Here is a 25,433-nt window from a genome sequence, read left to right on the forward strand (position 1 = left end):
AAACCAAGAAGTCTGCTTTGTCACGACAGCACCCATGTAAAAGCAGCTGTTCTTTACACCTAGCTGTGTCGAAATGCATTTTTACTTTTTTTCCAAGGGCTCCTTGTCACAGCCTGATCTACGACTTTCCACCATTGTCAGACCTGCCTTGTGAATTCTTCAGTCTGGAGTTTTTAGTTATGTCATCAAGCTTGTTCCTCCAGTACTGGGATTCAACTTAGCAAACACATGCCCTCCAAAGGATTATCTCTGTTGGCACTGTGGCTACTGGAAGTCTTTGCCCACACCTCGGAGAAAGCTAAGTCCAGGCTCAGAAATGTTGCATTGCAGCAAGCCCTTAACACATGGTTTGCATTCTTTTGTCTTAAGAGTCTGTACACATTTTACAAAGAGCAATTTGTGTATCTTGACAGAAGAAGTGGCAATTCCCTAGAGGTCAGAATCTGTCCGATGTTCTCCTTCAGCCTCTTCTGACTCAATGTCTTCTACCTCTGAAGATAGCCCCATGTTCTACATGGGTGTAGCCTGTGTGTGGAGAGTAAGATCTCTCTCATGACTGCCCATCTTAGTCCAGTATGCCAAAATAATACTGACATTTAGTTTTGGGGCAGAGAGAATATTCATACTTGGTTTTTATTGTTGGAAGTGAACTTGTGGTTCAAGTTTGGGTAAAGCTTGGGGAGAGGAGTTGGCCTAACGGTTAGGGCGCTCGACCTCGGACCTGGGGGACTGGGTTCGAGTCTTGGTAATGACGCTGAACATCCTGTGATTCTGGGCAAATCACTTAATCTCCCCGTGCCTAAGTCAAGTCAAGAGCATTTATATAGCGCACAAATCACTCTTACAAGTCTCATGGCGCTTGCAGACAGCTCTGAAAATGAAACGGAACTGAAAAACTAGTTTCCAAAAAGCCAGGTCTTAAGCTTTTTGCAAAAACAGCTGTGGTCTGACATGTTGCGGAGGTAGTAAGGCATTTTGTTCCAAGATGCTGGGGCCAGAAAAGAAAAAGCATGGCCCCCCTGCCTGGCAGTGTGAATTTTAAGGGGGGTAAGCAGAGCAGAATCACTAGAGCGCTGTGCCCTGGAGGGGTGATACCATCGTAGCTTTGGCAACCGGTATTTTGGGCCACTATCATACATATGTTTATGAGTTAAACATAAAGTTTTAAAGAGGGTTCGTTTTCTCACTGGGAGCCAGTGAAGAGTGTTTAAGCAGGATGCCGACGGGGATCTGTATGGGCGGTGAAGGACTAATCTGGCGGCCGTGTTCTGAAGAGTCTGGAGTCTGTTTATAAGATCCAAATTAATTGATAGCAAAAGAGCATTGCCATAGTCCATTCTGTTAATGATTAGACCTTGTATTAAGGGTCTTCGAGCCTCAAAGGGAAGCCATTTGAAAACCTTACGAAGGCTCCGCATGACACCGAAACAGGTGCCAATAACATGATTTACATGCCCCCTCATGGACAAACAGTTGTCCATGTAGAATCCTAAGTTTCGGACCACGTTCTTATGGGGAGGACACAGGCCGAGCCTGGACGGCCACCAGTCCTGTGTCCAGTGGTCAGTCGCTTTGCCGAAGAGCATAATCTCAGATTTGGTCCCATTTAACTGGAGATGGTTAGATATCATCCATTTATCTACATGGATCTGACAGTTTTTAAGACGTTGCTTAGTTTCGCTGGGATCAGGGCCTAAAGTGACCAGAAGCTGCGTATCGTCTGCATAGGATATGACATCAAAGCCATATAGTCTGATCACTGCAGCTGGAGGGGTCATGTAAAGATTAAAAAGGGTAGGACTCAAGATAGAGCCCTGAGGGACACCTATCTTTACTGGTCGTTCACTAGAGGTGATTTTTCCCATCTGGACGATGGTTTTGCGATCCCTTAGGTAGCTGCTGAACCATTTCAGAGCCTTCCCCCTGACACCAACCTCCCTGAGTCGTTGTTCGAGAATATGATGGGAGATGGTGTCGAAGGCCGCCGACAGGTCGAGCAGAATGAGGATAACTGACTGATGTTTATCTAGAGCTAGTCTGATATTGTCAGTGACCTCTATCAGCGCAGTTTCCGTGCTGTGCGCTGCTCTAAAGCCGGATTGAGAAGGATCTAGAAGTCCGTGGCTTTCGAGATGGCTCACCAGCTGTTTGTTTACCAGGGACTCCAGTATTTTCCCAAAATAGGGTAATAGAGAAATTGGTCGGTAATTTAGAAGTACCTCAGGATCTGCCGAAGGCTTCTTTAAAATTGGTCTGATTCTGGCTGTCTTCCAAGATGAGGGAAAGTCGGATTCTGCCAAGGACTTATTAAATAGGTTGACCAGTCCAGTTAGGACTGTAGGAGCCATAATAGGGAAAACTTTAGAAGGGAAAGGATCAGCAGGAGAGCCAGATTTTATTTTAATCATGGCCTTGGTGACAGACTTAAGGTCGCATTCCTTGAAATCATTTAAAAATTCGGGAGGGTCAAGTGAAGGGCAAGAAAGTTCTTCAATGTAGATATGGTCTGGGGAGGAGGGAACAGTCCGATGAATATTCATAATTTTTTCCTCAAAAAATTCTGATAAAGAGTCCGTCCACTTTTGAGCGACGGATACAGTAGATTCATTTATAGGAGTAGTGAACTCTTTGAGGATGTGATATAATTCCCTTGAGGAGTTTTCTGCCTTATTTATCCGATTAACTAAATACAATTTTTTGGCTAATTTTATTTCGTGCATATAGCCATGATGCCGCTTCTTATAGTTTTCGCGGTCTACAGGATTTTTTGTTTTCCGCCACCATTTTTCTGCGGTACGACATAGACTTTTGGTAGTTTTTAGTTGGTCAGTGAACCAAGGAGAGGTTCTGTTCTTGGACTTAATATTCTGTACAGGGGCAATTAGGTCAAGTGTAGTTAAAATAGCTTTATTTAATTGTAGAGCACCATAATTGACATTTGCTGCGGGGTCGATAGAGTCAAGACAGAAATTATCTTTAAATAGAGGCGAAGTTACTTTGCGCCAAGGCCTGCGCGATACAAATTCGCTATCAAAGTTAGGTTTCTTTTTAGGGATGGTCGGAATGATTAATTTAAATAAAAAATGATCGGTCCATAATAGCGGTTCAGGGGTTTCAACGACCATTTCCAATACATTTGTAAAAAGAAGATTAAGTGTATGGCCGGCGCAATGGGTAGACCCAACCACCATTTGGGCAAGACCAAGGGTGCTCATATTTGAAAATAATTTGTCAGTGTCAGGATTAGCAAGCAGTTCCGCATGATGATTAAAATCTCCGATAAGGAGAAAATTATCAGAGGCTAAAACATGCGGGGCAATAATTTCAAGTAGCTGGTCAGAGAAATCACCCTTTATACCAGGGGATCGATAGACCAGGGCTCCTCTCCAAGAACCATTTAAAAGGCCAGTAATCTTAAAAGTACATATTTCTATCTGACTACATGACACATTTTCCAAGGCACTAATTGTTAAAACACATTTATAGGCAATTAGTAGACCGTCCCCTCTTTTCTCCTTTCTATCAATACGAATAGTTTTATATTCGGGGGGGGAGGGCCATGTGCAAGTCTGGACAGGCATGTTCCTGTAGCCAGGTTTCCGTGATGAAGCATATATCTGGGTCAGTTTGATCCAGTAAGTCCCATATCTCTAACGGATGTTTAGAGATGGAGCGGGCATTAAAATAGATTGCTTTCAGTGAGGTCGAGGAGGCTTTGTGTTTCCTCAAATCCCCGGGACTGACAGGCGCATTTGGGTTGATTAAGACAGATAGGCGCCTGATTTCTGGGCGCCGAAGCAGGTCCATTTCATATGTACCGGAGCATTTAGTAAGAGAGACATTTAAGTCTTTTAGTTGGGTGCTTGAATATTGGATAAGACCCATTTTCCAGATAATCAAAAGGAGAGTAACTCCAGAGTGCGATATGAGACTGGGAGGCAAACTGTGTCAAAGGCGAAACCATGAGACTGTCAGGGCTTCTGGCTGCTGGCTGCGGTCCGGTGTGGACAGGCGCAGACGGGCTTGCCTTTGGCACGCCGCTGCGCGTGTCCGCGCCCTGCTGAAGTAGGGAAAGTCGCGGAAAAGACTAGAGAGCGAACCTGAACTTCCGCCAGGGACTGGAAGTTGTACTGACCCCAAAGCGACCCTCCGTACAATCGGCACACGCCGTGACGAACCGGGGTCAGGGGCAGTATCTGTTTGGAGGATTTGAACCAGAGACAAGGTAAGGGCTTGGAGTATTTATTAAAAACGATTGAGACAGGTAGTTGTAAACAGTCAACACATGTTAAAAATAAGTTCAAAATACGCAATAGTGCAAGTTATAGGCGGTATCAGAGACAAAGATGCAGGAGTAAAAGCAGCAGCCGTTACCGTTTTGAAACAGAGCAGCGCTGCGCGCGTCCGCGCCCTCGCCCTGCTGAAGTAGAGAAAGTCGCGGAAAAGACTAGAGAGCGAACCTGAACTTCCGCCAGAGACCGGAAGTTGTGCTGACCCCAAAGCGACCCTCCGTACAATAGGCACATGCCGTGACGGACCGGGGTCATGGGCAGTATCTGTTTGGAGGATTTTAACCAGAGAAGAGGTAAGGGCTTGGAGTATTTATTAAAAACGATCGAGACAGGTAGTTGTAAACAATCAACACATGTTAAAAATAAGTGCAAAATACGCAATTGTGCAAGTTATAGGCGGTATCAGAGACAAAGATGCAGGAGTAAAAGCAGCAGCCGTTACCGTTTTGAAACAGAGCAGCGCAGCCCTAACAAAGAATGAATGGGTGTCCTAAACTGGTGCTGTGTAAAGCGCTCTGATACCTGATTGGATTCGGGTCAAGTTCGTGCTATATAAAACTCTGCAAAAAAAAAAAAAGCTTGAATAGAATACTTATGCTGTAAAATGGTGTTGCGGAAACTCCAAGTAAACAAGTACCCTGAAATACATTCCCTGACCTAGTCAAAGACCCCAAATAAAAATCTGGTGTCCTTGATGCTGGATCATCTTGTTCAAGAATCTAAAATGGAGGGCACGTTTTGGGAACTGTGGGCTTACGGTCGATGTTGTAGTGAGTCATATAGCGCAACCTTAGTTGAAGCCCACTCTAACATCTTTGATAGTTAAATTATTCCGAACCCAATCACTAGGTGATGGAACAATGCACAACAAGAAGAGGATTACAGCTGCAACACATTCCATAGCACAGGTACCAGTGATTAATTTGAGCCAGTTTTTATTTTTGCAGTTTTATATAGCGCAAACTCGACTCGAAGGTATTGGAGCACCTTACACGAACACCAGTTATGTTATAGAAGGACACATTCATTTTTGGTAGGCGCGGGGAGATTAAGTGATTTGCCCACAATCACAGGTTGTTGAGTCGAGACTCGAACCTGGTTCCCCTGCTCCGAATTCGGCAGCTCTGGTCGTTACACCGCATCCGTTGCAGGTGGTTGGCGCAGGCACTCGATTTTGGAAACTATTAATTATTTTTCATCAACAGAATTTGACCCAGAGCAGGAGAGAGAAAAAGGAGAAAGAAAGAGAGAGATAGGAAAAGAGTGACAAATGAAGAAAGCTTAGAAGAAAAACAGCTGCAAGAGTGAGATCAAATTATAGGAAGCGGAGATTGGTGGAGGAAAGAGGTGTACGGAGGAAGAACCAAGGCTAGGCAGCCTTAGTATTTGACAACTATGGCATTCAGCAGTAGTGGCAGCTGTCAACTAAGAACAAGCATTTACAATGCAACGGTCCCGGCATTGTTAAAGTTAGAGCTATTGGCATTGCTCATGACATTATTTTTGTTTATGTTTTTGTTTTTAAAACATTTAAAGAAACGGCATTGTTATTTACAATGTCAATAGCTTAATCACTCTCAAATGCGAGATTTATTGCATTTGCAGCCACACACAGAGCCACACACACAAAGCCACCCACACACACAGAGCCACCCACAGAGCCACTCACATAGAGCAACCCACACACAAATAGAGCCACCCACAGAGCCACCTACACACACACACGCAGAAGCCCACTGACCTATTTACATTATGTGCACTTTGTGAACTGCATGGTACATGTTCTTTGCTGCAGGCACATTAACCCTATGTGCTACCTTTCCAGGAGTCAAAACTTCCACTAGACAAAACTCCGATCTCTCTCTAGGAAGAACATTAAACCCCAGAGTCATCATGACATTTTTATTGTTGCCGAAAATTGCTGGAGGCCAGGAAGGAGGCAGCAAGCGCTTTTAAAACCTTAATTTACTTACAAACATAATGCCTCCACCCAAAGTCAGCGCCCGGTCACACTGGTTGCACTGCCCTAGAGCTGGCCCTTCTCAAGGGTCCTGTGACCTCAGTGACAGAGTCACTGTTGTTCTTGGCTGTGCTGCTTCATAGGCCTGCTAGCAAGACTGGAGGTGAACTTCAGTATGGATTGTGGTGGACAAACCTTGAAGGTTAACTCAGACTTGCCAGTGCTAGGGTCCACCTGCTGGTGCTAAGACACCAGCGCTTCTAAGGTCTTGCGAAGCCTTCTAAGGTCTAGCATGGGATTGTGCTCTCACTGGAGAGTCGTCTGGTGGACTGGTTATTAAGGCTGAACGTTGTTCCCCAGTTCCAAATTCAGCAGCTCTGGTCATAGTGCCACATCGTCTCCCCCACTGAACACCATACTGTCCCACTGAGAAAAACTCACACTGCCTTCAACTACAACCCACACTTTACAGTAAATTATTCTCTTTTTCCGCAAAAAATAATACGAGGCAAATTATTGCTGCATTTGAGACTGCTGTGCGCCTGGATGTGGTGCTGATGTTAATACCTTGCTACAGTCGGGAAGATGTGCATAGGTGAACTGCAATGTGATGAACACACGAACAGCCACTTTATCCACTGCAGACACATATACTAAGTGTGCATTTGACCACTAACCTAACTTCCAAGCATTATGACGCCACATTTCAGATATCACTTGTTAAGATTTGGCAGAGGAGACCAGGGGGAGGATGAGTAGAGATCAAACGAGCAGAGAGAGAAGAGGTCAGAGGAGAGCAGGTCACAGCGGAGAAGAGATCAGACATCAGTTGAGAAGAGATCAGAAAGCCAGAGAAGAAGTCAGAGCAGAGAGGAGACCAGGCAGCAGAGAAGAGATCAGAGGAGCCCAGATCAGAGCACAGAGGAGCCCAGATCAGAGCACAGAGGCAACAGAGGAGGAGAGATCCGAGGAGTGCAGAGCAGAGCAGCAAGGAAGAGACGCAGCAGAGGAGAAGAGGTCAGATGAGTGCAGATCAGAGCACAGAGGGGAAGAGATGAGAGTAACGCAGATCAGAGCAAAGAGGCAGAAGAGCAGATTGGAGATCAGAGGAGCCCAGATCAGAGCACAGAGGCAGCAGAGGAGAAGAGATCAGAGGAGCCCAGATCAGAGCACAGAGGAGCCCAGATCAGAGCACAGAGGCAACAGAGGAGGAGAGATCCGAGGAGTGCAGAGCAGCGAGGAAGAGACGCAGCAGAGGAGAAGAGGTCAGATGAGTGCAGATCAGAGCACAGAGGGGAAGAGATGAGAGTAACGCAGATCAGAGCAAAGAGGCAGAAGAGCAGAGTGGAGATCAGAGGAGCCCAGATCAGAACACAGAAGCAGCGGAGGAGAAGAGATCAGAGCACAGAGGCAACAGAGGAGAAGAGACGAGAGGAGCACAGATCAGAACACAGAGGCAGCGGAGGAGAAGAGTAGAGATCAGAGGAGTGCAGATCAGTGCCGCAGCCAGCAGAGCAGAGCTGGGAGACCAGATGAGGTGCTCAGAGCAGCCGAGAGGCGACGGGGTCGACGGAGCCCACAGCAGCAGCAGAAGCGTCGACGCACGAGCAGCATAGGGAAAGTTTTCAGAAGCCGCTGCAGGGGATCTAGAGCGACCAAACCCGGGGCTCGGGCTGGGATCATCAGCCAATCAGATTCCACCAGTTCAAATGAAGTCAGAGAGATGTACCACTTCATGTAGGTGCAAAGACTTCAGAGAATCATAGGGTTCTGCACTCTCTGGGCAGGGAAACAATAACCCTAAACCATGATCCATATATAGTCGTCACCAATGCCATTTCACTCCAACCTCTCTGTGTTGAAATATGATGCGTATGTGTGTTTCCGGGATGTGAGAGGGTAAGAGAGCCGGGTGGCAAACGGACTTCACCCGGGCATTGTTCCATTTTGTTCCACCACTGGGATCTGAGTGTGACACCATTCACTGAGTTTATCCCCATAAGAAAGACATCAACCAGGACCCTCTGCTGCAACGACACACACACCTATAACTATGAATATATATATTTTTAAGGCACACAGATTTTCGAATAACATTGACATAGTTACCCCATGCTACACCCGTCCATCATTGACGCAGCTAGCCTGTTTTGAAGCACTGCTAACTTTTACAGAAAGGGGGTTGAGAGCGACAGGCAATGAGATATGTTTGGGATTAAACTGTTGCAATGCTGGTCAGGCGCTGGGAGCAAAGGCTTAAACAGGCTCTGGTTATGGAGTCAACAGTGTAGCAACTTCAGCAGGTACCTTCTCAGGAAAGGCAGAAGAAAAGCATCCCTTAAGCAGCTCTGCGGCCCTGAGGCACTGCCCCCGCGATCACACCGCACACAGCTGCCGTGCCAAGTGGCAGCTACCTGAACAATAACACTGCCACGCGCCCACTCTGTGCAGACAGTCTCCGCGTGGCTCAGAGCATCCCATGGGGCTGTGTGGGAAACAGGGAGAGGAGGAATATGTGCGAACCAGTGCCGAAGAGGGGTCTGAGAAGCGCGTGGTGGATCATGGCAACTTGGTAGGTTGTGTGGGCTACAGCAGCTGGGGTGAGGGGATGTGTGTACGGCTGCAGCGGCGAGGGTGTGTGTGGATCATGACACCAGAGGGGGCTGTGTGGCAGCGGAAGCGGCTGTGTGTGTGTATCGCTGCAACAGAGGGGGCTGCGAACTCGTGATTTCAGGTCTGTTCTCCCACCGGCAGTGGGCGGCAGAAACTGACAGCCTGCTGGCGGCTCCGGGGGATTTCCTAATCAAGTATGAGCACCTCCCTCCGGAGTGACTCATTGTTCCACTCTCTCTCAAAATCAGATCAATACGAGCCCCGAAATAGACGCCGGAAAATACAGGCACCGAAAGGAGGGCCCACGCAGAGAGGAACGTATTTATAGTTTGTTTCCTGAGACTCAGACTGATAGTTTGTCCCGAGGCGCTGGGCCAGTAGTGGAAAGTGTAGCAGGAAACGGTGGGCACGCGGAGAGAGCGGTCCGTGCTGCGCTGCGTTTTCGGATTCGGGGGCGTGTTTTTCTTTCTCTCCTCTTGCCATTGGCTGGAATGTTTACATTCCAGAGGAGAGAAAGAATCGAAAAAATACGCCCACGAATCCGAAAAGACAGGGCTTGTTTGGAGAGACAAAGCTCTTCTCCAATGGCTGCCCAGCATTTAAGAGGACAGCCAATGGAGAAGAGGAGAGAAGAGGGGCGGGTTCAAGCCCCACTACTCCAAGTCATTAAATCTCGCGAGCGAGACTGCGCAAGCGCAGCCTTCGCTAGCCGAGACCTAAAAAGTTTGCACTTCTCAACCCAGTGGCAAAGGGGAAAGGCCAGGAATGTGAAGCAAAGAGGAAAAGATCACCGCGACTACAGGCTATAACCAAAAGCAATACGAGTCTAAAAGGTAGCGAGGAAATCAAAAGGCCTGGACACAGCGGAAGGGAGAAAGAAGTCAATATATAAACTCAGGACACTAGGAAAAACTGTTTCAGCAGTTAAGACGTCTTTTATTTGCCCCATGAGAAAAGCATAGTGCTTACTGGTTAAAACAAAGCATGACAGGCATTATAGAACACTAAGCATTTCTACATAAACAAACATGTAGAGGCATTCAAAGGCAAGCACTACATCCAACACAACATCTGATACTTGCTGATCTTCAGTGCCTGTCACATAATATCTAATGTCACTTCCTAGATTTTAGAGCTGTTAAAGTCTTGTGAAATCCAGCTTTGAATTTACTTAATGTCATTATTTGTCACAGAATATATCACTTCTTGTACTTCAGGAAATGTTCTAGAACATTTTATGTCACTTCCTGTTTTATCCATCACAGATCATTTCATATCACTTCCTGTATTCCAGTATTTGGCACAGAAAACTTAATCAGATTTTCATTATGTTTATGCTGATCAGTGATGTTAATTCTTTGTATCAATACCGGATATAGAACCTGTGATGCACATCTGTGGTTTCAATATCCACCACTGAACATGTGATGTCACTTCCTAGTTTTCAGTATCTTACATAGACATGTGATGTTGCTTCTTTATTTTCATTATCAAATTCGGAGCTTGTGATGTCAGTCCATGGTTCAATTTTCAACACTAAGGTTGTGTTGCCAAGGTCTTCAATGATCAGGTACCCCTGCCCGGTCTTCAATGATCAGGTACTGCATTAAATACATTTCCTGGATCTTGTTGTTAGAATTGAACACGGCTCTTGCTCGGCAATAGGACTTTTGGGTCTTGATGCTCAGTAATCGTATTTCACTACCAGACCACCAGTGTTTTCTGCAGTGGACATGTAAGGTCCCTTCCTCAGGGCCCGACATAGGTGTCCTAAGGCAATTGTTCCTTGTACTTGGTCAATTATATAACTTCTGCGGCTCATGCTTGTCCGTGTTGTGCAAAGGCTTACAGTGTGTTTGACATACGCTGCATAATAAAACTTCCTACACAAAGCCACAATGTCTCTTCCTCGTGGAAAAAATATTCACAGAGATCCTAATTCTCAGAAGCGAATCACATCACATTCTTCCTTTTGAAAACAGTCTAGAATTTAATGCACAAGCTGCACCTTCCACCCACATGAATTCTTCTGAAAGTTCCTTATTCCTCACCATCATCTTTTTCACACCCTTAAGCGAGGGACTTTTAATCCACCCTTTACTCAAATGACAGAGATGTGTGTTGCTAGCAGGTGCTCAAGCGGAAACAACGGATATCCCCTTGGCTCATCATGGAGGCTCTCCTGTTGACTATGGACTTTCCTTCTCTGGTTACATCAGCGGCACTGGAGTTCAGGGGTCATGTGTAACATCCAGAGAGCTGGATGAAGCTGAATGACTGCGGAGAAGATTGCCACCCCGCAATCGCCACTGAAAGATGCTGGTGTCCTTCCCACCCATAGAGATCAGATGGCGATCATCATGGGTGAAGCGTACATTGGTTACATGGCTTCCATGTCCCCCATAAACATGGCTCGGGGCCTGTGAGTGAGGAAGAGAAATATGTTAATAAAAGGGTTAACTTGTAAACCAATGTGACTACTAAAGCTGTCAGATAGAGAAGTGTTGGTGACAATCATGTTATACCTCCTTCCATAAACTAAGAAGTGCAAGGGGCAGAGGACCAAATAATTTATACTGAAATGACTGTAGTCTGACTATTTTATATTTCTGTGTTTTTGTAAGAGACTGTGATTTGAAGTATATCTAAAATTTGATATAATCACCGTTAGTCAGTACTCTTTAAGCGACCCTTTCCACCAATCCTAGATAATTCACCTTTGCACTGGGTACAATGCCTTATGCAGGTAGAGGCAATTTGGTGACGCTCAGTAATGCCGAATATCCAGGAAACTCAGTGAAGCTCTTCTGTGAATCTGGATACAAAAGGTTGTTTCCTGATTCCATCAAATCTAGACAGTGAGACTCCACGTATAACTTTTCCATTTTCATATTGTGTACCATGAACTCTCCTCTTCATCCTCTCAACACCTTCCCCCTCTCTGTCCACATCACTACCCTTCCCTCTCCTCTCTTTCCACAGTCTTTCCTCTTGCTTTTCCCCCAACCTTTCTTATCCCCACTCCCCATTTACCCACCTTGGGCTTTGAGCAAGGGTACTGGAATAAGTGAACTTTGCAGAAGTCGTCGGCCACGGCAACTGTTCGTTCATTGTGAGAACGGCAGAGAGAATTGATGTCTGTGCCATCAGAACCATCAGGCCACACACCTGCAAGAGGATGGAAAGAAATGTTAGTATGGAAATTTCATGGGCACTTTGCAAGAAGGGGACAGGATTCAGCCTGATGAAGGAGGGGCAGAAGCCTTGGTGGCCTAAAGACGGAAAACTTGCCCACCACAATTTGAAGCACGATGGACAGACTCTTTCACTTGGCATACTCCACCCATTTTGCCTCCCGTCGGGCAAAGACCTCAATGGAAATAGGATCCCCCTTGACTACTGTGACAAAGGTTTTCTAATCCCTGGTTTTCCTACGGAAAAAATCACTGGGAAGAGATATGTGTAAGGTTTGCTGTTTCTGAGTCAGAAAGCAAGCACAGGCCCTGTTGTTAGAAAAATTGCAAGGTATCAGTTTGCATGAGGAATCACAAAAACTCAGTATTCGGGATTACATACTTGCAAATCTTGGTGCTGTGCCAACTGATTACCTTGGTTATCCCGTAGAGACCTGGATGCCTGCTGGACACGGCTCGAGCTACTGGACACTAGAAACGTTGACAAATCACTACTGATGATACATTCCCTTTGCGCTAACCAAGTCCTAAACAGGTGGACCACTGAGCCTGAGGCCCCATAATTCGTCCCAACACGGACACATTTCACTGACTACGGCTTGTCGGGGGCCTGACCAGGCACCACCTATCCGGCACTACTCTTTGCCATGAAGAAGCCCTTTGTTTGGGCGAAACGCGTTGGCTGTCATTGTTGATGCAAACTAACCGCTCTTGAAATAAAAGACAACGGCTACAAACTAAAGAATACGGATTGTTCATGTACACTGCTTACCTTGCTTCGAACTGTTTACTAATTATATTGCCTCTCATCCCCCCATGTGCATGTTTATATTTGTGGTCAAGTGGCAGCTGATCATTTGAGGTGGGCAATATTGGCACCGAATGTGACTGACCTAGGTAGTGCAGTCTCTCATAACCTGGCTGCCTTCTCATTTCTTCAAATACCTTATGAATACTAGTTGGATGCGCTCACTTATTTCAATTTAGAGCAGGGACCTTGAAATACTCCGTTTGCTTCCTGCGAGGCTTCCAGTACAATCTGAGCTCACGAGTTTGCCCGTGCAACAATGAATCTAAGCAAACTATGGTTTACTTTACTTTCTTCTGTGGGTATTACCAATTATTTATGAGAATGTATTTAGCACCTTTTTTAAGGCTCAGAAATTAGGTGTTTTTACGAATTATGGACAATGAAACCTGTTGCATATAAGTTTGTTTCTTAAGGCAGCCGTACCTTCAAGAAGCGCTATGCAGTTTGACTAAACTCATGTGCTTTTTTTTAGACTATTTATTATGTATGCCATGCGTTTACTTATATTCTATACGATATATGCTGGTCGCCGTTGATGTTCATTTTTTGTCTTCTCTGCATGTATTTGAAACTGCTTTCCTGCCGAATAAAGATGCTTTTATCGATTGTCTTCTGGTGCAACTTAACAAACCAGGATGACAGGCCAGCTCTGGGGCCACAGTTCAGGAGGTGAGAACAAAGATGAAAGAAAACCATCCACATCTTCAATAAGGGGACTCCAGATGGGATTTGCTCTTCTCCACAATGAAATCTTACAGAAACTGGAAGACATTCCTGTGCACGACCAGGTGAAATCAAGTAGAATTGCGTGCACAGGCATGAATTCTGTAAATTGAGTAGGCAGTTTGACTCTGCCAATGCTTAGTGAACAACAAAACCACTGTGTTAGAGTAGATGCTGTGGAATAATCATTGGTTGCCAAAGATGGTCAAGTATAGGAGACACAAATTATTCCAAACTTCAATAAACATACAGTTGGGTTCTCAGATTACTTGAGACAGAGAGGTCTGATAGAAGACTCTTATGTTTTAGGGACTTAATTACCGAACAAACCACACCCTGATGGAAACAGGCATATTTTGACTGACTGTAGCGCACTGGTACTTGGGAGATAAATAGAAGGGACAGCGCATGTGGCAGGTTCAAGGCAACTACTGAGGGAAGCTGTGCAATTTGTCTCCAGTTTTGTCAATCATGAGAGTTATGTAAAGGGTAGGTATACCACCTTACTCTTGGGGATAGCACTGTGTCTGTCATCAGCCACCACTGCCACACAAGTAGATTGGAGGAATAGTTGTTTTGTCTTGGGGTGCTTGCCTGCAGGAGGCTGCGACAGTCATGACTAGTAGTTAGAAGAGTTAGATCCATCAATGGTACTTGAAACCAGAGGCAACAATGCAATATTATATGTAATCCTGATGAGACATTATAAAGGGGCGTTGTGGCCAAGAAGTATATCATCTCGGTTATTAAAACTTTATCAGTTTTCAGATTTTTGCCAATCATTTAGTAATCGATCAGGGAATTGGGAGTAGTAGTATTTTCAGCTCTGATGTTCACAAACCTTTCCAAGTCAACCAGCCAACTATTCTTTTCAAGGTCTCGGGGCTCCTACTATGCAACAGTACCCCGGAAAACCTTACAATAGTAATTAAACGTACTTAATGCTGTTACTAACACATCTACTGATGAAGATTTTGCCGCGATCACAGGACTGAGAAGTCATGGCTGTAGATGGATCCTATAAATTAAATGTCCCAAGCATACAGAACTCAAGCCCACAGGAGCCACCTCTTTGTCTACCACAGAAGACGCGTAGTTAACAAGAGTTTTACTTGAGATGACCACAAGATTTTTTTGAGATGACCAAAAGGCATTCATATAATCCAAAATGCAAAGTGGCTGCTCTGTAGGCATTTGGATTGTTGGTGATTCTCTCAGCTTCAGCCAAAGGATATAGAATGAAGGGTGGTAACCAAATGACATGCTTTAGGTAGAAATCTGTAGCCACCTTTGCACAAAAAAGGGAATTCCATCAGTATCACTTGTACTTTTGTGAACTGCTGATAAAACATGCAGCTTGCTAATTATGTGAGCAGACAACTGCAACTAAAGTGTATGTATTTCATGTCACTATTCTCACTGCAGTCCATGGGCACAAAAGTGCTTATAGACAACAGTATTAAAACACAATATGTACATTTCATTCAGCATGATGCTGCTTGAAAAGAGGAAACAAATAGAGGAGATAATACAAATGCTTCAGAACAACTCTGTTCTGAAACTAGAAATATTGATCCAGAGTGTCCTTCTAAGTTCCAAACGAAGAAAATAAGGGCTTCTTGCTCTGGAAAGGTTGCCCACCATATAAGCAACTTTTTATCATACTATCTACTGGCTGATGTAATGAAACAACATTCCTCTCCCAGGCCTGGAATAAGAAACTACAACATAAACTATCACACTGCTTTCTATATATGGGCAAGAGGAAGATGCTCCTGGAAAGGTGTAAACATTGGTAATTGTAGGTTCAGACAGGAAGCATTAACATGTGGTGATTGAGAAAAGGGAAGAACTAAGAACTTTCTTTGTGGGGATTGGCACGGGGGTCTACAAAGAAATAAAAAGTGAACAAAAACAAACTCCTGCCTGCACTGAAGTGGGAGGCTGCCCTCCATGAAGCCAAATCTCTGCCTATCCGTGAAATGCTGTGTTTATCTTTGATGAAAAAAAACCTCTATAATGGAGGCCTAAAAAGGAAGAAGACAAAAGATGTTAGACCTGGAAGAAGGGACATCTTTTGTGGCAAAGAATAAACCCAGCTGAGTCTATCAAGCTCTTGGTTGGGCTTCCACCATAAATGGGGTCACGGAATCGGAAATACCCCAAACGGTCACTCTCTTTCATTGACCCAGTGACACAGATCTTTCGAGAGAGGGCAGCGCTGCTTTTTAATATCAAACATGCCTGTGGTATTGTTTGTGTAGATTAGGATCTGCTTCCCTACAGGAAGAGAGAAAGACTTCCGAAGCCAGGAAATTACTAATCGTTCAAGTAAATAAATGATCAGCGGATCATGGAAAAACAAGTCACTGATTTTAGAAAGCTGAGGTTGAACCCTAGCCATGTTCTGGGAAATCTTTAGATCTGGTCGCCCTGGGATTTGGAGAGCTTAATAGAAGTCCACAGAATGAAAAGAGTCTCTTGTTGAACTGGACAGTGTGTTTATCTGAGGAGTTTACACAGTGCTAAGCTTTGATAATGTTTGCATCTATTTTAAAATTCAAGGTCACCAATTTGGAGATAAATTATATAATTTAATCTTAAACATGTCTGAATGATTATGCCATTTTAACAATCAAAAGGGAAGAAAGTACAGTTCAACAGCTGGAAGTGTAGCGAGATAACCACAACGAATGAGTGTGACCAGTTCCAGCGTCCATTGAGGGAACATAAAGAGGTGTTTCCAGGGTCATGTTTACCAGAGGGTTTGAGGTCAAAGGTCATCCAGCTGACAGTGAGTGCATCTGGCAAAGTGTGAGTCCCTGCCACCAGATAGGAACATTTGCCTGTGCAAACTTGTCACCGTCTCTTAGGGTGGTGTCTGGTGGATTATACACAATTATAGGTTCAGTTTGCAGACTTTTATGCACTTCTCTAAAAAAACTGTTTGCTCTGTGCACACTCCAGCCCAGTCGCTACAGCCCCTGCAGTTTGACTCTAAACAAATTAGCCACTAAGCTCGCAATAGCTGCCATTTTCACATGCAATGGTAACACTGATTGGTTTCTTGTTCTCTTTGGCACCTCATTGTCTCAGGACCACATTTCAGCAATGATTTGGGCTTCTCCAAACAAGGAAAGTGCAAGGTTTGCCTTCTTCCTTACAGGACTTCCCCTTCCACCCACCCACTTCCAACCATCAAAGCAGATGTATAGTCCACCAGAAGAGAGGGTGTAGAAGAAATGGAAGGGTGAGTTGTACGACTACAGCTAAACTCTGCTGCATAGAGCAGCAGCAGGTAGAGTGGGGACCTAAGACATTGATTACAAATGGAAGGATGCACGTTTCATTAAAGGGTGCTTTTTTCTGCTTACAGGATTCAGGGGAGCTGGGAGCCTAACATATCTGAGGAGTGATGAATAAAAATGGACGTCCGATGAATTCTGCCTCGTGCGCCTTCTGTACATTTTCTTCTCAGATAGTGTCCCAAAAGGGGGCTGCCACAGTGCATAAAAAACAAGGCAAGGTTAGTATTCTTCAAAATGTCCCACTGCACTCATCTGTGTGCACTATACAAAGTATGATATGCACAGCAATGATGTTTGGTGGCACTGCCTTTTCAGGACCTGTATGTCTTTGCTCTGTGTGAAGCTGCCTTAATGATGCCCTTCAGACCCATACTAGACTCACCAAAGACGTGGAAACCCAGCACGCAGGTGTACGTTGCCCATTCCCGATCACGACTGTCAAAGCGGTTCCTCAGGAGCTTGCAGCCTCCTGCCACATCCCCTGCAAAGCAAACAAGTTATATGGGGCTAAGAGGATACAATGAGGCTTTTGTGGAAAGGTATTAGACAGCACTGATCGGCTAGGGCAGATAAGAGGCCAAAAGCATAGGCAAAGTGTAGCTAAGGGGGAAGTTAGATGCTAGATGATGAAGCAGGGAGAAACAACAAATATAAATGAAGGCCACAAAAATGGACATGGAAAACAAAAGCAGAGAAAGGGCACAGAAACCAACAGAATGGGAGTGCAGGAGGACGAGAGAAGGAACGGAATGTGAAAAGGTCAAAGAAGGTTCATTGGATGTAGCAATGTGTGTCTTTTGCTTTGAGAAGCCAAGTTAGGCCTTTGGCTATTCTTTTGTGGAAGAATTGCCTCCTCCCAGGTCTACACTGAACACTACTCTTTCATTTTACTGGCATGGCCTCCAGCAGGACTACCTCCCAAATTTGAAAGCAGCAGGGTTGTGGTCAGGAAATGGAATGGGAGTAGCGGACATAAGGACGGAGATGCATCCACTGCCCTACTGCTGTCCCAATCAGCCAGGTAGCCTTGCAGGCTCGCCAGGCAGAACAATAGGATGTCTCTCTCCACTCCTGGGAAATCCCTAGTATTATGCTCCATACACAGCAGGCCAAGGAATAGAGGTACGGTCTCGTATTAGCGTTGCACAGGTGCCCTTGGCTAAAGGGGATCACTGGGAAAGCTCTCTGTCGTAAGGCATCTCTCTGTCATCAGTAAAGCCAAAGGGATCTCTAGCCAGATTGTAGTCCACCCTAAGGATAATGATTATTGGGCTTATCTAGGTTGCCTAAGGGTTGGGGTGAGAGGTCAGGTCATCTCCTCCTAAATCCTCAAGAAACCCCGGGGAACCATCTGAACACAGTGAAATCCTCAGAGATGGTCAGGTGGAGGGGACGCTGTAATTTATAACAAAGTAACTGGGCCAACCTCCATCCTCCCTCAGTGTCTACTTCTTTGTAACCCAGGTGGTGAGAAATGCCAATGGGTTTTCAAATTGGGCAAACAGGTGGGTTTGCAGGGGGTGGAGAATCCACCCTGACACCAGCTAGATCCTTGCCTCTGTCCAGCCTTTAAATTGGCAGCCAGAAAAGGTGGCAATCCTTTGGTGAAAAGAGGGAGTACCATTTTTCCTCCAAAGTTAAAGACTGTACCTTGGTGTGTTTCCTGACTACACCCACATAGACAGTACTACACTGTATATCTCAAAACCACATGATCCACCCTCCAAAGACTTTGCCTTCATACTCGCAGTATACAATCTCATTTACTCTGGACTGTAAAACATTAGGCAGGGTCATAAATTGCCAGATTATGAACCCTTAATTCTACATTTCTGCATTGCCAGAACCTACAAAGGTAAACTAGGAAAAACTTAGTTGTTGTTTTTGTCAATGATACTGGAGTCAGAACAAAAGGTATTAATATATTATGTTGTCCGCATTAGTAAGTGCACGTTTTACCATTTGAACAGCGTTACACATTCATTTTACAGGATCTCACAGTATCCACTCTCTGACAAAGTAAACAATACTCACAGTACAGGATCTCGTAGTCCCCAGAGTTGGACATGATGAACTTGCTGTCCTTGGACCAGTCCAAGTGAGTGATGAAGCTGGAGTGTCCCTGAAATTTACAAAGAGAAGTGGGGTCAGAGAATCTGTTTGGGACCAGGACATGCCAGGTCCATCAGGCCCTCACACACCAGGGGTCTAAGAATCTATCAAGGGAACCAGGACCTCACTTCCAGGAACATCAGATTCAATCATGGACCAGAGGCCTTCAAACCCTGGGGGCTCAGACTCCGTCAGGGGTCTCTGGCCCTCAGGTCCAGTCAGCTTCAGGCTCTAACTTGGGCACCAGACCTTCACTATAGTGTGGTCTCAGATCCATCATTGTTACTAGGCTCTCCCTTCCAAGGGAGATGAGGCTGTGTAATGGAGACCAAGCTCCTACATTTGCGGGGTCCCAGACTCCATCCTAAGTACTGTGACCTCATTTCCTAAGGTATCAAGTTCTATCATGGGTATTAAGACCTTGCTTCCTGGGGCCTCAAGCTATACTATAGGTAACAAACATTTAGTTTCCAAACCTTAAGGCTTTATAATGACTACCAGGTCCTCACATCATGAGGGGGCACACTCCATCATAGATACAACAATGTCACATCGAATAACCTTATGCTCAATCCAGGATAAGAGTAACCCGCTCTGAATTGTGTTCTCAGACTCAATCAAAGGTAACACGCTCTGATCTTCCGTCTCTGGTTTAATCCAGGTTGATGTGCTCTCACCACCTGCGGTCTGAGGCTCGATCAAAGGTAACACACTCTGACCTCCTGCAGTCTCAGGACCGGCCAGAAGTAACAGGCTCTCACGTCCTGCGATCTCAGTCACAATCAAGGGTAACACGCTCTGAAATGCAGTCTCTAGCTCAATGAAGGATAACCCGATCTTCCCTCCTGGGCTCTTAGGCTCCATCATGTGTCCCTGCTTGAAGGCTCCTTTTTGTAGGATGGCCACAGCGATATGGGGTGTGGTATTTTTGTGGGTTGTTTTGGCTAGGGGTATCATTTTCGGGATCAAGTCTGTTTATTAGGGTTAAATATACGCTATGGCAATTTTCATACACAGCTGTCCGCCTAAAACCCACGGGCCGGCAGCGCAATAGGAATGTAAGCTAAGAACAAAACTTAAATTCTATCTCCACAAAACTCCCCCCTCACCCCCTGTCACTCCTGCAAAGAAGTAATGCACAGCAGGTCCCCTGCCATCCAGCAATCCCACCCGGTCTACTTGTAGAGTATGTCCTGGGCTTCGTGCCATACTGCTTGACGCTAGAGGTCATCTCTGAATTTGGTTGCGATGGTGGGATCAGGTGTAGCAGTTTATGGTAGGTCGGGCAATTCAATGTGTTGAATTCAGTAGAGAGAATGTAAATAAAGGGCTCCCACAGTTCTTGGTATCATGCTTAGACTCTACTGTGAGGGAAAGTTTTTCCATTCCTAAAATGTACCACAATTTGTGCAACAAAGCCATATAATCAGGAATTCTGTCAGAGCCCAATAATGAAAGTTTATCCTGATAGGCAGTGCCTAGGGATAGGGCAGTCTGCCATCCCTTCAGCCAGAAAGTATATCAAGGGATTAGGAAGCCTGAGTATGGTGTATGCAGGGAACCTCTGGAGCTGTGTGTTAAAGGCCCTATCAATGTTGTCAAGTATTCTCCCTCAGAAACGGACCCGCGTTGGACAGCACCAAAGTAGGTGCAATAAGGTGCCCTCCCACTACAACCCCTCCAGCATTCCCCAGTTTGCTCTGGACACCATTATTGAATGCAGGCAGGAGTTATACACCAGTATGAAGCTATTTTGTAGGCCACTTCCGTACTTGCCATATTGTGTGCTGTGTGCTTCGCATGTTAAAAGATATCGGTCCATTCTTTGGGTGCAAGTGCTTGGCCCAGTTCCGCCTCCCATCTTTTCTGCCTGCTGTTTTATCTTGTATGGGCACTTGACCTAACATCCCATCAATCTCTGTGATGAGACGCTTATCATCTCGCTTAAGGAATACCCATCTCTCATAGGGCGTGAGGGGCTGCTCAGACTGGAGTTTCACAGAAGGGTGCATCACCCAGTGCAGAATGTGCACGTTTTGGATATGATTCAACTCCTCCAGACCATAATCTGCCTTCATACAGTTCAATGGAATGTTGCCAAGGTAGTTAACAGGCAACCTATGCGCTTGCGGTCCCATCCTGCCATCTGTGGAAGCACTTTCCCCACATGCCTGGCAAGAAATCAGGGATGGTCTCTATTGGGGTCACTGGGGAAGGGAAGGAAGTCCGCTTAGCCCAGAGCACCACGTCGTCCCACACCTTGAAGGGGGTATAGTTTTAATGGAATAACTAAACCTGTTTTGGTTGTATCCAGGAGCCAGCTGTTTGAACTGATTGTGTGCCAATAGTATTGGAAGTGTCATATCACTTGCTGCATACAGAATGCTTTTGTTGCAGGTGTACATGATCATGTAAGTCTTTGGCAGAAGCCACTTCTCCTGCAATATATCCTCTTCTGCATTCCTTGAATTATGCCATGTGGACAAAGTCACATCTGGGGTGGTCTCTGTGTTGCCCGTTGTGAACATGTTTGAGCACCATGTGCACCGAGAATGGCCAGGCCAAAAAAGTCAGGGTCCAAATCATACAAGGCTGCAAGTCAGTGGCACTGAGGAAACTCATCTTGTGCCAACCCTGTATCAGTCTAGTGAACATTCTCACCTTGGCACAGTCCGATGACCTGTTCGCGTCCCAAGCCGTTGAGATGGAGGCAGCACTGATGACATCCTCAGCCTGCCAAACATGGGGAAAAATTCAACCGATCAAGACCGAGTCAGTCAACACCATATGAAGCCAACCCCCACCCAGAAGCAGGAGTGCAGGTAACCACAACTCTGACCCTCGATGCATGAATTGTGGCATGAAAGGACACCTGCCAAAGAAGTGTCCCACTCAGGGCAAGATTTGCTTATCCTGTGGCAAGATGAATCACTTAGCCAGTGTCTGCCGGAGAGGAGACCAAAGACGAGGAGAAAGAGAGAGATTGGCACCCTTGGCAGTGATACACAATCTAACCCTCAATTACAGAAATCTACCTAGTACAAGGGGTCCCACTGGGTGGCTGAAACTTCTAAAGAAGAGAACGTGTTCCTCCTATCATGCAACTGACTGGCAACAGGCAACCGCTGCCAGGGTGCAAAATGATCGTGACCGGCATCGCAGTCATGGCAGTCATCAAAATATGAGCCTCAGTTAATGTCATGAGCGTAGACAGTACAACCACCAGAAGCCCTGGCTGACACTGTCACCAACCAAAACTAACATATATAAATACGTGAGTCAACGTCCTCTCCCGCTGGCTGGTGTGATTGATGTGATGGTGCAACGCGGCAACAAACAGACCCCAGCCAAGTTCCTTGTCACCAAGGAAGGACAGAGACACTGTGGGGATGCTACACTGCAGAAGACCTTGAACTAGTCTCCTCTGCATGTACCCCCATGCCCTTCAAGTGGATTTTATCCTGGAACAATTACCTCAGTTATTTCAAGGGCTAGGGTGCCTTAAGGGGGCACCAATCAAACCGAATATCGACAAATCGATTAAACCGACAACAGAGAGTACCATTGGACCTCACCCCTCTGCTGGTATGGGAACATGAGAAACTTGAACACCTTGGGGTCTTCGAGAAGCCAGAACAACATGGGGCGTTCCGGAGGTGCAGTGACACAGGCCTCCCCTACCGCTCAAGCAGGAGGGAGAGACATGTCACTTCCACCATGGATGATATAATTGTGGATTTCAAGGGAGCCCATTCGTTTTCTAAATTTGACCTCAACACCGGCTACCATTAGCTATTGCTTGCTCTGGAGAGCTGGTATAGTAAAAGATTTTTTACTCATAAGGGGTCTCAGATGGTGCATGAGGCTCAATTTTGGGATATTGTCAGCAGCCAAAGTCCTTCAGAACACCATCTGGGAGACTCTTACCGGCTTGCAAGGTGTGATGAACATCAGCGGTGATATCATCATAACCACCCTTGAGGAGCAGCAGCTAAGTGACCATGGCCTTACTCTGCATCACAACAAATGCTCATTCTTTGAGACACAGGTTGAATTCTTTGGCTATGTTTTTATCACAGATGGGCTGAAGTTAGACCCCAGAAAGTCCAGGGTGATCCAGCAGGCCCTGCACGCCGCAACGCAATGGAGGTGAGCAGCTTCCTGGGCATGGCCACTTACTAGGAGTGTTTTCTACCCAACCTAACAACGCTGTCAGAACCACTCATGGCTCTGATGAAGACAGCTACCAAATGGGTCTGGGGTTCCAAGGAAGAGACCGCATTCAAGAAAATCAAACAGGTGCTGCTGACCGACACCACAATGGACTACTTTGAACTAGAAAAAGCGACAGAACTAATGGTCTACCCCAGCTGGGTCGTCCTCAGGGCATCCTCATGCAAGAGAAAGAACCCTTCTCTTGGATTCCCCTTGCTTTTGCAAGCATTGCCGTCACAGCAACAGAAACTTGCTATGCCCAAATAAAGTGCGAGGCACTTGCCATCAATTGGGGATGCTAAGATTTTCACATATACCTCTGTGGCAGGGAGTTCAAAGTGGTCACGGATCACAAGCCATAAGTCATGCTATACGATGACACTGGCCCACATCCATCAGCTCGGACAGAGAGATGGGTGGTGCAAATGCAGCAATATTGGTTCACCATGATCTACTGTCTCGGGGTGAAGAATCCCGCCAATTTCCTATCACAATAACCGCACAAGTGTGTGTCAAAAGCCCTAACTGTACAAGAGATCGGCGAGGCCACAAAGCAGGACGACCCTCTCTACCCTCTAAGGGGGAATGAGGAAGACATTTCTCTGCAACGCCAACCAGTGGCCATCCACAGACCACTAATGACTGTCCCAGCTGTGGTGGGTGAGGGACAAACTGAGCGCAGCCACCAAATTGTCATCCCAGCACCTCTGTGTGGAAACTCTTAATATCCCATTGGTGGAACTGACAGACACAACAGAGTTTGGCAAAGTCAGCCCCCTTCTGAAAAAGATCTTCGTAACATTTGCTCTCCTCGAGGAGATCGGTACTGGCAATGGACCCCACTCCCAGGGGCTAATACCGAGGAGTTCTTAGCACACTTGGGAATCCGCTACAGGCTGTTCACGCCAATAGAGACATTGAACGATGTATGCACATTTTGAATAAAGCTGGCAGTAGAGGAAGGTACAGATCCAGAGGTGAGCCTACATTGAGTCTTGCACACAAACAGGGTCACACCTCAGTGCACCACATGGTGGTCCCGCTGGGCACTGATGCTGAAAAGGGCTGACCGAGACACTGTCCCCACAAGCCCGCTGAAGCGAGCCCCGATATACGAACCAGACGGCACGCAAGACTGGCACAAGAAGACCAATGACAGCTTGAGCCATCACAGGAGAGCCAGGAATCCCGAGATAATGCCAGGAGACCAGGATCTGATCTGCGATCGACACCTAGGGTGGACATTCAGCACCCCAATACAAGAGAGGCTGGTGGACAGTAACCGCCATGAAATAGACTTTGATAATAACACGCTAAGGCAAAAAAAAAGTGGCTAGGAATGCTTCATGGTTCAAGAAGGTAGGTGAGCTAAGAAGCCACAGGAAACTGAACTAAAGGACTGACGGCTGTAACAGCTGGACTTACCATGCAGATGAATGGATGTGAGGTGCGGTAAACTCCTCGCCCATCCCTGCCAGTGAGGAAGCCTGAGTGTAACATGCTCCGCCCACCTCAACCAGCCCGGCTTCCAAGGGAACACAAGCTGCTGAGAGCCCTACCCTGGCAGAGGCATCCTCGGGAACAGCCAGAAACCACAAGTACAATCTACAGTCCAATCCAACTCCCAGCCGAGAGTTCAGAGACTGTGTGCACCCCCAAGACAGTCGTAGAAAGTTGTAACACGAACTATCGTTGGATGGGATATGATGCGCCACTAAGCTCTTTTATGTTTAACCCTTGACCCCCACGCAACCTGACAACCAGGCACGGACTTTAGGTATAAATTAATGGGATGTCGACTGTTCAGGGTCAATCGCGCACTATCAGTTACTGAGTGAGTGTATGTGCATTGCGCGATCAGAACCACCAGCGGCCTATGCCCTACCGCTAGTGCAGGTTTACACCGTGTATTCTTTCAATGTAATAGCGTTGGCAATTTTGGTGTTGACAGAGTTATCAAAACTGGGCAATAATCCCATCCTAGACTGTATTTTATGGCAAGGAGGAGCTTGCTTGGGGCGATGTGCACAGCATTTTTTAAGGAACCACCTCAGTTCTCGTTGCCAATTTTGTAGTCGCTTGATGTGGCTCTATTTCTGGGGAGGGAAGTTGGGCCTTTGAGCTGCTCTCTAAGCCGTCAAAGGTCTTAACTTTGTGTTTGAATTTTTTTTTCAATAAGCCATATATGTCACGTATGATCAAAAC

The 25,433-nt window shown here is 46.0% G+C and overlaps 1 protein-coding gene across 1 annotated transcript in view; it reads right to left on the reverse strand.

Moving 5' to 3' along the window:
- Positions 1-9,780: 9,780 nt before the first annotated feature.
- The window catches only part of EML3 (EMAP like 3), a 349,814-nt gene continuing 334,161 nt past the window's right edge, over positions 9,781-25,433 (reverse strand). The window contains exons 21-24 of the mRNA XM_085626072.1: positions 18,936-19,023; positions 17,284-17,382; positions 11,903-12,033; positions 9,781-11,285 (exon numbers count right to left, since the gene is read on the reverse strand). Coding sequence (XP_085482198.1) covers positions 11,097-11,285; positions 11,903-12,033; positions 17,284-17,382; positions 18,936-19,023 — 507 coding nt within the window. The 3' untranslated portion in view covers positions 9,781-11,096. The remainder of the gene's footprint in view (positions 11,286-11,902; positions 12,034-17,283; positions 17,383-18,935; positions 19,024-25,433) is intronic.

Source organism: Triturus cristatus, chromosome 9 (assembly GCF_964204655.1).
Source record: "Triturus cristatus chromosome 9, aTriCri1.1, whole genome shotgun sequence".
Lineage (NCBI taxonomy): Eukaryota > Metazoa > Chordata > Amphibia > Caudata > Salamandridae > Triturus > Triturus cristatus.